At 39.4% G+C, this 15,286-nt stretch overlaps 1 protein-coding gene across 2 annotated transcripts in view; it reads left to right on the forward strand.

Moving 5' to 3' along the window:
- The window catches only part of fibcd1b (fibrinogen C domain containing 1b), a 126,249-nt gene that overhangs the window by 28,267 nt on the left and 82,696 nt on the right, over window positions 1-15,286 (forward strand). Inside the window, exons 2-3 of one of the 2 annotated variants that reach the window (XM_085464130.1) lie at window positions 2,279-2,362; window positions 9,768-10,247. In XM_085464130.1, coding sequence (XP_085320256.1) covers window positions 2,279-2,362; window positions 9,768-10,247 — 564 coding nt within the window. The remainder of the gene's footprint in view (window positions 1-2,278; window positions 2,363-9,767; window positions 10,248-15,286) is intronic. The other variant, XM_085464131.1, reaches the window with a different exon arrangement.

Genomic DNA, 15,286 nt, shown 5'->3' on the forward strand with positions numbered 1-15,286 from the left:
TTGGTTGTAGATGGGTCTCTAGGTTTGTGTGACTGGGGCCTTAATCACTTGGCCACATGTTCAAAAACAGAACAAGTTAATGGTATGTCGTTAGAAGTCATGTGTCTGCAAAACCACCATATGAGTTATGAGCATCACAACAGTCAGACAAATCAAGTTAGCTTAACAATTAGCACACAAATAGTTCTAAGGCCAAACCAGAGGTAAAAAATGAGTGTGGGAGGGTGGACATGCCATGTCTGCTGAATATAAGAGTCAGTGGTTCTTTGCCAAACCAAAGCAAAACTTAACCAAACCCAACTTACTTCACCCCCTGGTTACTGAAAATTACTACAGCTCTAAAGTGATCTTATAATACTGCTCATAACAGGTGTAAAGACATATAGTCTTAGTCATATAAATTCACTAATGAAAATCTTATGACACCAGGCTTGGATAGAAAACTCATTTTGATATATTAATTGCTAATGTTTGCTGCATCCATTCTTAAGTACTCAGCTGGGATTGGGGATGTGTGCTTTTGTGTTGGGGTTATTGTCCCTAGCTAATTGAGCAATTCCAGTGGGGGAGGAGTAGTGTTTAAGGTCATGGAATAACGTGGTCTCTGGAAGCAGTTAGAAAGCTCACACTTCCGTAATTACTCTGCTTTTATCTGTGTAGCAGCTAGAACCGCTAGACAAACACACATATAAGCAGCACTAGGCACATACTGTATCCTGAAGCATGTTCAAATTTCACACTGCACACATTTACCTGTATGAATAAGTGCTGCTTGCACACAGTGTTTTCCCCGCATGCAGTTAATTAAAAGTTACTTTTTGATATTTTCTATTTTAGAAGAAACTCTGTCCATGATTTCTGGAAATTGAACCTGTCATAAAAACTGAATTTAATGATACGTTTGAGATGTAAAGGAAACGTTTGAAAAGTCATGCTGAATATTTATACTGACATTGGATTGGGTAATGTGGAATGACAGGATGCCACATCACTTGATGGAAATGAAAATGATGAATCTACTGTACAGAAGGCTGAATTCGGACATCCCGAAAATCAAAGTGGAAAAATGATGCAGCAGACTCCATTTTGACAGACCTGAACAGTCTGAGGTGCAACCTGGCAGCGTTGGACGGCCTAAAACATAAAGTTCCAGAGGTGTTCGATTAGATTTAGGTCTGGCGAGTGTGGGGGTACAGTCAATTGGTATCAATTCCTTCAATCTCCAGGAACAGCCTGCACACTCCTACCACGTGAGGCTGAGCATTGTTGGACACCAGGTGGAATCCAGGACCCACTGCACCAGGATGAGGTCTGACAGTGGGTCCAAAGATTTCATCTCGATACCTAATGCCAGTCAGGGTGCCGTTGCCCATTGGCTGTAGAGGTCTGTGCGTCCTTCCATGGTTATTCCTCCCCTGATGATCAGTGACCTACTACCAACCCAGTCATGCTGAATGACGTTACAGGCAGTATAACATTCACCATGGTTATCCAGACTCTTTCAGGTGTGCTGAGGGTGAACCTGCTGTGATCTATGAGAAGCACAGGGTGCAAGTTTTGGCACCAATTGTGGTATTCTATGGCAAATGCCAATCTGGTTTCATTGTGCTCTGCAGTGACCATGAAGCCCTTTAGAGGATGTAGGTTCCTCATAAAGTCTTTTTCTGATTGTTTTCTCAGACACATTAACACCAGTGGTCTGTTGGAGGTCATTTTGTAGTTCTGACAGTGATCATCCTGTTCCTCCTTGCAAAAAGGAGTAGATGCTGGTCATGCTGATGGGTTAAGGACCTTCTATGGCTCTGTCCGGCTCCCTTAGAATAACTGCCTGTCTCTTGAAATCCCCTCAATCCCCTCAAGGTCCAATGTGCTAGGACCTTTGCACCCTCTGTACGGTCCAGATTTCAGCTCACAGTACCAGTAGTGACACTGGCCCTAGCCAAACAGTCAGAAGGGATGAGGAGGGAAAAAGTCAGTGGCCTCCACCTGTAAAACCATTCCTATTGTGGGTGCTCATTGTTACCCCTCTAGTGCACCTGTTTTTAATTTCATTAACACCAAACCTCTGCTGCCAGATCAATATCCTACAAGTTTAATTGACTTGATGCTAAACCCTGATTAAAAAGTATTCCTTTACTTGTTTTCAGGAGTATATATCCAAAGCCTGTGCGTCTATGCATGTATGTGTGTGTTTGTTTGCATGTGCACGCATGCTTGATTGCACATGTGACTTGAACAAACGCCAACACTAGTGGCCCTATCTGTTTGTCCCATGCAGACGTTCTGTGAATGTGTGCCCAGCTCCTCTCAACTCAAACATCGCTGGTCAGATTCAGAAACAGCCAGGGAGACCCCAGCTAAGGTAAGGCCCCGTTATCACAACATGTACGCACATGTATACTTGAGCAATTTGTCTTTTTAACTGGTTGAATTTACACAAATCAAACAAATTATTTTGGCTAGAGTTTGAATTAGATTTCTGCAGAATAATATGTAAGTTGATATGGGGACTAGCAAACACTGAAGTGGATAGAAATGGCTAAATAAAAATAATCCAAACTGATATAATGTATAATATTATAATGACACAAATTAAATCCCCTTATTTCTTCCTCTATACTACGTGCACTGCTGTATACACTACCATCCACCATCCTCCTTTTTAGTCAAATCAGGGGCAGACATTGAATAGTTACTTGCTCACCTGTGGAGGAGATTATGTTTCACCGACAATTATTTTTTTAATCACCAGCCACTATCTCACTCCTTTAGAAATGAATCGTTGTGTGTAACACATTATATTTTGCCACTGAGAAGCAGCAATTGCACAACCTCAGCTCAAATACCCAGACGCACAAGAGGAAGATGGATAAGACCCTGCAGATACTCTGAACTGAGAGGGGAGGTCATGGCTACACTGGGAAATGGAGCCTGATTGTATAGCAGATTATAATGAAGAAACTGCACTGAATGCTGTTATGAGTCAGATTCAAACCGCCAGTGAATGAAAGGAGGGTGGAAATGGTGAACATGACTTCTTTTAAAACCAGTCCGTGCATGCCAGTTTAGCTTCAAAATATTTTTGTACCTTTCTGCGTGTATTAGTTTGGCAGCTCCAACGTGAATGTCTTCTGTGTATACATCGATTTGTGTCAGCATGTGCGTGTTTGTGTTTTGAGAAGAGGGAGAGAGGACGAGAGAGTGAGGATGCTTGGAAGAGTTTTGCTAGTTTCCTGCTTATCTAATGAGCAGGCAAAACCTTTTGTCCAAGAACTGTCTGCCAGTTCTCCTGCGTGGGAGGACATCATTTCCACAGAGAGGAATTCTCTCTAATTCTCTGCCTCTTCTTTCCGATCTATCTATCAGAATTCCCCAGTTCTCCTCTCAAATCCCATGGTGTGGCTTGAGTACAGAAAGGAGAGGACGTGAAAGTCAGCCACTAATTACAGAGTGGTCTCCTGCTGTGAGATCGAGAGTCTCATTTACAAAAAAAACCTAACTGTTAAGAGGCTGCTTGCATCCTGTTCTCACTGTCATTATGCCACTACAAATCTCAACCTGAGGTGGGAGACCGCGTACTCCAATGGGGCATGAAGCAGGTTGCTGTTTCATTTCATTTTTTACTGACCATCAAAACACAATGCAAAAGAAAATCTCTGGCTCCAGAAACATTTTGGTTGGTTAATAATGCATAAAAAAAGGTTAAATTAGCCACCTTTGTTTCTAAAGTGGAAAAGATGCCTGGTTAGTTAATTTCTTTTTACACTTGCTCTGTTTTCTATTTCTTTTCTGTTGTCTTATCCCTATGCCATGTTTATTACTGGGAACATTGTTTGCCACAGCACAATAAAAAAATAAAATCATAAAATTATAAGATCAACTTAACTGAATAACCACCTTGTTGTTGAGCCAGTGCGTTTCTACAGACCAAAATATTACCTGTAAACAGAAGAATGAGTGCATTTCCTGTGATTATTCTTCTGTTGAAAAATAAATAAATCCTCATCCTGTACTTGTTTGAGCAAACATCCTATAATGACACATAATTATGTTATTGTTAAGTGACCTCGTCTTTTATTGACATTGTAAGTTGTAGGAAAAATTGACATCCAAAGCAGTAGAACTTCCCAGGAGAAAAAAGGCCTTAACAAAAAAAAGTCAGCAAACCTTTTAATCTTTTTTTTTAAATTTGATTTGATGGAATACGTGTGTGGTGAAGTGTGGTTTGTGCAGGGGTGGGGTGGAGCAGTGGGTAACTGCCAGGGTATCCAAAAAGAACTATAATAAAGCACTGTTGACTGTGACACACTGAGTGAGTTGTGTCCTGTCTTCACAACATGCAATTTTGATGATTTTTGGTAATGGTTCAAAAAACTTTTCAAATAAGTGTCTATGGGCATTTCGAGATGGTGCTGAGTAACACACTTCTACAAGGACTGTGTCTCTATCAGTGAACTGAGAGGTTTTCAGCAGTATTTCAGCAAATGCTTCCCAACAATGCAGTGTCTGTGGGCAGGAGGGTGAAATCTGGATTGACAGATTAGCAAAACACAGAACTTTAACACTGAACTGCACTTTTGTTGATTCATTGTTGTATTCATAAACATGAAAAACAGATTCTGCAGTCACGTTAGGGAAAATGGTGGTTTGAGATTGCAGCAACACCAAAGTTACTGCAACCATGTGCAATGAATTTGTGGTTTTGTTGCCCTTTGAAAATGTTTCTTTGAAGACGAACGGCAGGTATGTGTATGAGTGATCAAAGCAACTTTGGTTCATCAAACCAGCAATAGAGCAGCAATAAGACAGACTCAATAAGACTGAATTAGATTAATAACACTTAATAAGACACAGAGTTGAATGTTAGATAGCAAGCACTTAGATGTAGAAAAAAGTTCTTATATAAATGTGTGTGAATGAGACATGTTATATGAAGTGCTCTGAGTGCTCAGAGTAGAAAAGCACTATGTAAAAACCAGCTCATTTACCATAAATGAACTGGTAAACACAAAAGTAGAGATTCCTAAAAAAATAGGATTATTGTACAACAGCAATTTCATGGCAACGTAACATAGGCACGTTCTTTTATAGAAACCAGTTGGCAACTAGTTAGGTCGAGTTGGGAGTCTCTCCACATTTATATATTATATGCCAATTAAAATTGGCATATAATATAATTATATTATATTATATTATATATAATATAATTATATTATATTAGCCTTAATTTTTCAAGACTAAATTATTATTACAGATTCGATCATTGTCTAGTTACGGTTCAACATGCATGAAACACATCTACTCCTCTGTGTTCTGAATATGTTTTAATGTATAGAGGTCTGCCTGTCAGCATAACTATGACTATCATATATCTTTTCCATTCTACGTTAATAATCAGTGTGCTAGCAATGAATATTTAGTGTAGTGCCAGTGATAGCTTTCACTGATGTCTTGGCCCGCTAGCGATAGTACTCAGGCAAACCGTTCTAATGTTACGTTGCTGTCATTCTGCAGAGCAAGGCCATTATACACATTATGTACGACACAGACACCCCTCTGCACACACATCCATAGACACAGCCAAGCCCAGTGAGTTAAAATCACTGAGCCGCACCTCATACAAACTGGAAAAAAGAGAAACACAGTTTTGATATGTAATGAAAGATTTTAAGGTAAATTCTAAGTATAGTCATAAGGCCTACATGTTGAATTAGAGCAAGCAAACGAAAAAAAAAATGCTATGTGCAGTATTATTCCCCTGGAGCTCATTTCTACGATGATGTATATGGGTGAAAAAATAAAGCAATGCGCCAGTTTTTTTTATGTTCTTTTTCCCAAAAAAGCATTATGGTCAAATTATGTAGGTCTCCATGCAACTATGTGTCCATGTGCAAATATGCAGTGAACATTAAGTGGCATAAATGTGTGTAGTGTATCTAGTGTCTAGTTGTACAGTATGCAGTATGTTGCAAAATATTACATATTAGGACATAATAAAAAATTATCTGGTCATCACCAGCTCTTAAATTAGATAACAACAGAAGACACATTATACGGTCTCATTACTTATTTAACTAAAAAAAAAGTACATTTGAAAAATTAGTACACCAGAAGATTCAGAACTTTTAGCAACAGTAACTAGATGGCTTTAGTCTGTCACATCATTGTGGAGGAATTTGAGCCCATTCATTACAATGTTGTCTGACTTTATTGAGGTTTGTTGGGATTCATTTATGCACAGCTCTCTTAGGGCCCTGCTATCCAGTCATTAAGTGATGACGTGACGAATCCTACTTCCGGGCCTAAAGTAGTCTGCGTTTAATATGGCTTTTGTGTTGTTAACATGTTTAATGCTTTGTATTTTCTTCTATTTAATCTCAAAAAGCTCCTAAAACAGTCAGTGATCACTGTTGACCTCCCTCGGCTTTTATTACCACTAATCATTTATTTAAGCTCAGTTTTTAAAACCTTAGGATGTAACTACAGCCCAGTCCATGCAGCAGTATATGAATGACTAACCTCCTATTGTGGATGGATTATCTCAGTTGTTCTCCTGGCTGAAGTTTGGTCCTTTTACAGCATCCTGCCATGCGATTACATTTGTTCCTGACCACCGAGAACACTAACGTTAACTTTTATCGAGTGGGAAAAAAGTTAGCTTGTTTATATTACGCTAACATAGCTGAGTCGCTAGCGGTCACATAGCACATCATTATATACTAGCTAGCCAAACTTCAGTAACCCTACAAACGTCACTGCTGTTTAGTTTTCTGTCTTCATTTATGTTGGAAGTGATAACAGAGCTGTACGCTTTAATTTGTTTCCAAAACCCCGCAGTCTTGACATGCTATATTGCATTTAGATAGAAGCTAGCGAGCTAACTTCCTGCTAACTTCTAACTCCGTTAAATGTCATAAATTCTGTTTTCATTGATGCCTGGATGTTAAACTCAATTGTTACACCTGGTAGAACAGAAGTCTGATCATTTTATTAAAGATGAAAGACTTTAGACAGTTTTTCAACTCTCAGTAATGCCATAGTGATTGTTTGATATATGGACCTGCAGCAGAGTTTAGGCCCAGACACGGCTAGTGACGTCAGACTTAACGACCGGATAGGAGTTCTGTCAAGTTTAGGTCTGGACTTTGACATCTTGGTTCTGTTCTTTTTCAGCCATTTCGCTGTAGATTTGCTGGTGTCTTGGAAATATTATTATTATTGTCCTGTTTGCCAACCCACTTTTGCCCAAGTTTATTTGTCACACAGAAGCTCCCACATTTGACTCTAGAATATGTGTGAGTTCAAGGTCAACAAGTAGCTCCGCAGAGCGGATCAGCCACTAACCAGAAGGTCAGTGGTTCGATCCCAGGCTGCTCCAGTCTGCATGTCATTGCTCTCCAATGCATCCATCGGAGTGTGAATGTGTATGAATGTTAGGCACTTAAGCTTAGAATTGCTTGTGTGAATGAATTAGCTGCATAAAGCGCTTTGAGTGCTCGGATAGAGTAGAAAAGCGCTATATAAGAACCAGTCCATTTACCATTTAACTAAGGGACTGCAAAGTGCTCAGGTCCTGTGGCTAAAAAAAACTAGTCCGAATCAACATGCCTCCACCACCATGCTTGACAGCTGGCTTGATGTGTTTATGCTGACATGCTGTGTTTGGTTTTTGCCAAACATATTGGTGTGCATTAAAGCCAAAAATTTCCACTTTCATCTTGTGTGTCCAAAGGAAACAGCTTTGCAAATGTAACCTTTTTTTTCTATGAGCATTATAATTTATTGAGCTAACTGAGGCTTAAAAAGTCTGAGATGTAGCGCTTTGGTTTTTTGTGGTCCTTTGGAAATAGGCTCATTACCTTCCCAAACAAATGGGGAGGATATAAGACCGTAATGAAGTAGCAACTGTTTCTTAAAGATCATTGCTAATGTCTTTCTTCCTTGGCTTTGTGTTAAAACACCTGAATGCCTCAGACCCACAAAACTGCTGCTTTTACTCAAGTGCTCACACTTTTTGATGATTAGTTAATCAAGTGTATTTGATTAGCAGCACCTGATTGCTTCTTACCCTCTTAAAGCAGTAAAGGTTTTTGTTTTTTTTCAGTTCCTGCATTTTGGCTAATTTTTGGTTAAATAAATAATGTCATAGTGAAATATGTCACATGTTGTTCATCTGAGAGCATCTTTTTTCCCATTTCAAAATCTGCTATGGACTTTTTTATTTTGTCCCAATGTGTAAAACCTTACTATTGAAAGAGGGTGTACTTTCTTTTTACCATACCTGTACACCAGTTAACACCCTTAACCTACTAATGTTGAGATCCTCATCATTTTTACCTGTCAGGGCATGGTTGCCCATGCCCTGTAGGATGATGCCTTATAGCATGTTCTGAAGCATCCCATCCCTCTGATGCTAAATCAAATTGGGTATTAGAAAGTATGGAGGCCTGGTACCCTCTGACACTTTAGCTGTCAGTAGTTTTAACAACATTGTTTATCATTACATCTGTACAGCAACTCATTTTAAAAAAATTTACGCAAGAGAGTTTTTGCAGCGACAGTGATCACACACATGTGAATGGTATCTCAAAAACAAAAGCCACATTAAGGTGCTTTAGTAAGCAATGATTCATGAAATTTCACTAAATGTAATCAACAGATTCTACTGGAGACAGGAATTAAAAAGAAAATAATAAAATAAGCCAAGTGCGGTTGAAGTAGTCATATTGGTTGTGTGTCTTGTGTGCTTCAGGTTTACAAAATTGGCATCCCATGTACACCTGCACATATCCAGGCAGTAACAACGTTTTATGTCTTCTATCCAAAGACTGTGGGTAAACAAAGTTGATAGGAGTACTTCCTGCACAACACAATTGATTTTCCTCACATTAAAAGAACTGTAAACCTCTCTCGTAAAGCAGGCCATTAGCTGTCTATTAGTGTGCTTCGCCGTGCTTTGTACAGCCAATTTACATATTAATGTGCTCACTCTCACTTTCACATGCTAACATAAACCAAAGCCCACATACAGTCATTGAGAACAAAAAAAAATACAGACTGTAGAAAATAAAAAACAAAAATCACTTAGACATCAACTGGTGATTCATTTGTTAGAAAGATATTGGGGAGCTAGGAACTATTAATCATTCATATAGGCGGGCCATAGTGCTTTCTCCTATCCATTGCTTAACCTAAGTGGGCCATCATAAAAAAACATTTTATAGCCCAATTATTGAAGACTATGTTACCGGTACAGTTCCTCCATTTTTTCTCTAAGTGGTTTCTGCTCATTTATTTGCATCCGACTGGCCGTCCACATCGTCTTTGCTTTACTCTTTCTCAGTAGCTCCAATTTCTTCATGTTTTCTTGTTTTCTTCTCCATGTTAGAACTGAAAAGAAGGAGCTCTCAGGTCCCTGAGTGGTTTCCAGACATGTATGAGGCTAGTATCCTCCCCCACACTGCATCACCACTCCAATGATAAGCAGGGTCTTTGGACAGAAATTGTCTCTTTGAGTTTTAATAAGGCCGACAGTTGATGGGATCTTTTTTTTTTTTTTTTGCTGCATAAATAATTCAAAACTACACTTTATCACGGAAATATGGTTACATTACTTAAAACTATGGCCCCGGTGATTGAAGAAAGTCATTTCTTTTTGAATAACTCAGCTTTTTTTTAAATGTCATTTTTGGTGTAATTGCATTTACTTTTCTAAAACATACCTTTTCTCTGCCTACCTTTCTCCCTCTCTTCTTTCTGACTTACAGAGGATGAGCTGCAGCTACCTGCTCTGCACTATCCTTCTCTTCGTGGCTGTATTGCTGGCTGTCACTGTAACTGGCACCATCCTTTTCATGAATCACTATCAGGCTCCACCCATGTCTGATGGCCTACCCCACATTTCTACCAACCAGGATGAAGCCAATGCCCTGGTCACTGTTGAGAGAGGCGATGGCTCTCGCATTAACATCTTCATTGACCCCAACTGTCCGGATTACAACAGTAACTTTATGCGACTGGAGGGTGTGCAGACCTCATTGCTCCACTCACTGACCGACCACGACTCCGACTTGAAGTCTGTGAAAGGACAGGATCGGGCTCTGCTTGTCAGTCTGGCTGAGGAGGTGGCCAAGCTGTCAGCCCACGCAGGCCAACTGAAAATGGACTATGAATCTCTACGCAGGGGGCAGAGCAGCCTCGGGCAAGACCTTAACACACTGCAAACGGAACAGGGACGCCTCATACAGGTGAGACGCATAAGCAGAGAAACATTCCTTATACCTCAGTGTGATGTAAAGATCAATACCTCTTTCATCACAGCTTTTAGTTGAAGTATAAATATATGAAACCATCCAGAGTAGTAAGCATCTTCAATTTTTTTGTACTTATTTTGGCACATAGAAGATTAGAAAGGGTTTTATTTCTTAAGAAGAAAGGGAAATTCATGCAGTTTGTGGGAAAACTATCAGTTTTGATTTGATTGTTTGTTTAGTTGTTGTTGTTGTTTTCTTAATCAATGAACCAATTTGTGAACTGTATTTAAAGCAATGCTCCTAAACCCTTGGGCAACACCCAAGTCCTGACTTTAAGTACTGTACTGAGGTGTTCAAGGACTGGATTGTGACACATCTATCAATATGTATCGATTGTGACACCACCTTCAGGAGCGTGAGACAGCATTGGACTTTCTGGTGTTATTTAGTTACTTCCTTTTCCCGACTAGAGAATCCAAACACCATCACTGACTAATCAAATGCCAAGTAGACTGTGTCAATTTCTTTTTAGACTGTTAAAGCCAAATAACAGCTAATTTGAAGTGCAAATAGGGCTCATGTTCCACTGGGTACAACTCGCTCACTGTAGTGTTTGAAGACGAGGTCACGGGGGGAAGAAAATGCCCATCATGTTTCAAGAAACAGCAAACACATTTGCACATTAATGCAGTAAAACAACATAATGTTTCCCAGTGTGTAAGTCAGACTGAGCATTGGATGTAAACATAATTAGACACCTTTTAGTTTCGACTGTCCACATTGATTTATTGATGATACATTTCCCAAATGTGCGTGGAGAATCTTCACACTACATGGTCTTTTAATTTTGGCCCATCAGGCTCAGTCTCTCTACTCTGCAGTAAATAGATTTCATAGCTGCCAGCCATATAGCTCAAACTACTGAATTCATTCTGCTTCTGCCAGTCCCCCTTTCTTTTTCTTTTTTTCTTTCTTTTCTTTTTCTTTTCTTTTTTTGTTAAGCCAGACCTTTAAAGCTCACAGATCAACATTGTATAAAAATCACCCAGAAACTCCCTAGATGAGTCTGCTCTGGACCTGTTGGCTAAGAAAACATGGGTGCTGATTGAGCACACAAAGAGAACGTAAAACGGTCCATTGCCTTTGCTCCTGTTAATTTCTGGTGTGGGTGGCATCGTGCAGTGGGTACTGAGGCTAAGTGGAGGTGGTACTAGCAGCTTAGACAGTCCAAGTGATTGATTTCCTCTTTGGAAGCAAGGCATGTGGTGCGGACATCCGCTGTTTCTGCCTGACACTGTGGTGTGACTATGTGATCTATGGGCCACCTGTGGCCAAGACGTCTGATTTATACGATGACACAGAGCTGACTGTGCCAGTGTTAGTAATGGCTCTGTGTGCACTGCAAGCCCCCTGAAGAACAGTTTCACCCAGCTACATAGGGAGAGGCCCTTCCACATCACCTGATGTACAGGGAAATGTGATTGCAGCGGGTTTAGGACCAATCTTTTTCGATCATTGAAAAACTGACATTCATTTTTCACAGTAAGTGCTTGCAGCCTCAAATAGAAAGGTACGCCAAAGCCCCCGTATTTGCATCCAAATAAATCACTGTGATGGGAAAGGCTCGTGAAATATAGGGATATAGCAATGAGGCAATACATCCAGCTCATGGTCAGGTTTCAGCACCAGCAGAACACAGGCGGTACTTCTCGTTAGTTCAATTTTCTTTCCTTAATTTGAAAAACGTAGCTAACTTTGACAGCGTTTACTGTGCTGTAGTGTTACTCTAATCTAAAAACTTTAATTGGGAATTTAAGATTTAGAATTGTGAGCAATGACGTTTTGACCACCTGATAATGAATGCACATATCCATAACACTTTGTTCATTAGCCCATGTTCACATTTTAGATAACTGATTATTTAGATGTGCGTGCATAACAGGCTGCTAGCATAACACATCTGGAGCAAGAGCAGATGAACTACAAGCTAGGCAGTCGAAAACTCTGCAGTTCTGCCTCTGAACACTTTTGCTGAATGTTTTGACAGATTTCTCATGTTCCCACCTTTACAAGCAAAAGATCTGTTGCATTTGTGACAACACTGTCGGCATCGACTCTAGCAAAGTGCAACCGCACTTTTGAGCATTTCATTCTCTCCTCCATCTGCACAAAGACCAGGATCTGTGTGGTATGTGCGAGACAGAGCTCCCCTCGCCCCTCACATGCAGGCTCTGAGAGAGATAAAGAGACAACTGTCCTCAGGATAGGGAACAGGGGAAATGCCTTGGATTAATGGCTTAATCAGTAACAGAGGAGGTCAGATAAAATGTGAAAGATAACTTTTATGTACCAATAGTAAATCTATTTTCTTAATTTTTTCCAGTATTGAAAATAATACAGATAACATTGGAGCTTACTGATACTTAAATCGTTTTGCCCTGGAGCCTGTTTAATATCAGATTTCAGTACCCATTCCCATTTAGCATCATATTTTTGCTGCTGATCAAATACAGTTGTTAGGATAGAGTGCCACTATTTCTGTTGTTTTTAGGCACAAATAATCATGGTACCCTGTTAAATTAACACTCTCTATTAATGTTACAGACAGGCAGGAATGATAATGTTAGCTGCCAAGGCTCCAATGTTAACATTATTGTTTTATTACTGAGCTGTAGCCTTTGGCAGCTACCTTAATGATAAAAGACAGCTAATGTTACTGTCAGGCAGTTGCGAATGGTGAAATGAGTAAAATTAACGTGTCCGTCAGCCAGGTTAACGTTAATGATAACTATTTAATACTTCAGTGTTGTTGAAATGGGAGCTTTACTGACCTCTCAGAATTCCTCATGAAGAGTAACTCAGTGTTATGAGCCTCAGCTACTTCAGCTGCCAGTGAGGGGAGGGGCTGTGCGCCTCACTGCCCACGGTGGTGCTATGTGAAGTTGTCCGTTAGCTGGAGGAAGAGTAGACTATCATAAATTAGTATCTAAACTGGTCGTCCATTAGTATCTGAGAGGTGATTTTTCTTTGACAACCCAGTTGCTTACTTGTTCAGAGTACGGCAGTGAGTATTCATTTGGAAAATATTTAAGGGCCATGAACAGAACCCTGGTGGACTCCAGTTTGCTTCATTGCTGAAATTCACATATGCAGTGAGGTGATGCCTATAACTTCTAGCTACAGCTTCATTCAGACACATGTGATTTATTACTTTCATTGGTGTGGCCTCACCAGCCTCAATGCTATGATGTTATAACAAGCCAGAATGAATACTGTCAGAAAGGTTACATTTCTATTTAGGTCTTTATTACACATACACATAAAGGTGTCACACCAAATTACTTATCTGTAGGTTTAAGCTTTACGTACTAAAAAATATAACTATAGTGCTTAATATTCTTGCACCCTTTTCTCAAGCACCAACTCACTGATTTTGCCTTCTGTCATTTATATAACATAGTTGTACGCTGTAACTGAAGATTACACTTCTGGTTACCGCAGGGACCAAAAGTCAAGCTAACTTTTTAGTTCTTATTGTAAATTACCCAAGTCCCAAAGCACTCCAGTGCAACACCCTCACACTACTGCAGTGTAGATCTTTATTTCCTGTGAAGTGTTCTTACCGTTAGGGGTTGTCTCCATTAATCTTTTTTTTGTATTAAGTTAGAACCTGTCAGCAGCGGTATGAATTACATTAAACATTTTTAATGTATTTTATTTTTAGATCTGACCAGCAGTGGCAGCCCTGTGCATAAGCTATGATGTACAAAGTAACCGTAAAAACTGAAGGCTATGGCCCATTAACAGAACTCCAGCGCCCACAAAATGAGCCTAAATATAATGTTTGGCACAATATATGACTGCAAAAACTCAATGAGGAAAAAGCAACAAGGAAGAGTATGACTTGCTGATATCCTTGAACCACAGGTCACAGTTTAAACTGAATTATGTGCCTGTGGAATTTTAATGTTGTTGACAAGCAAAACTCAGCAATAGAAAACCGTATTGCTCAAGATGTTCATTAAAGTTGATGCAAGTACTGTAAATAGCTGAGGAGTTTAATATTTTCTGCCAGAAATAAGATTTAAAGAGCTTGAAAAGCTAAAGCCTCAGTCACAATCAGTAAAACTAAGACTAGTAATTGGTTGTTTATTGATTGTGGAAGGCTGCCAGCTGTCGTTGGATCAAATCAGCTACAAAGAAGGCGCCACACTAAAATCCTCCTTGTGATTCGGTCTCTCACAAATTGCATAGATGACACTTAACTTCTCATGAATATGCGTTAACTAACAACTGAGCTGTAGTGAAATTTGAAAAAAAAAAAAACATAACTTAAACTGGAAATACAAACTGTTTTCTTTTATAATAAACATTTTTCTTTTCCTCCTGAAGCCAACATGTTTCATAAAGGAGCAACTTTTACTTTGAAGGCAAAATGGCCTTCATTTCCTGCATAACACTCTTTATAGTTTCACAACTGCTTAGCAAGTAGGTGTGCATATGCATCTTTGTGTCCAGTTTCACTGAGCTACAGCACTACAGCAAGCAACTGGTTCCCACCACTTGTTAACCGGTTGGGGAATGCACATTTTCCTAGGAAAAGTTGGTTTCCAGGGGGTCGCTGACTGGTCTCTAAGCCTGTGTGACTGGGGTTATATTAATTTAATAGATTACAGTTACCAACCAGTTTCTTGGTCTGTGTGACTATGCTCTATTAACAGTAGGTATTGATGACTTCATAAAAAAATCAATTGCAATTAACAGTTTAAAAGGAATAAGGAAAATGTATGTTTTAAGAAATAATTGAAACAATACAAATGCTAAGATAACCTTTATTAGTCCCACACGTGGGAAATTTGTTAATATACCATATTAAGCTTTTAAAAATATCCAAAATACAGTCAGTAACAATAGGTCATTTGCCTCTAACATGAATGGGATCATTTAATTCAGTGGATTAAAATTAGAACTGATGACTGTTTTTGTTAAATCTAATATTTTGTAACAAAACACAAGACATCATGAATTTCTAG

The sequence above is a fragment of the Copadichromis virginalis genome, linkage group LG7 (assembly GCF_057382275.1).
Source record: "Copadichromis virginalis isolate Kocher_CV1m ecotype Utaka linkage group LG7, C_Virginalis_male_GT1.1, whole genome shotgun sequence".
In the NCBI taxonomy this organism is placed as follows: Eukaryota; Metazoa; Chordata; class Actinopteri; order Cichliformes; family Cichlidae; genus Copadichromis; species Copadichromis virginalis.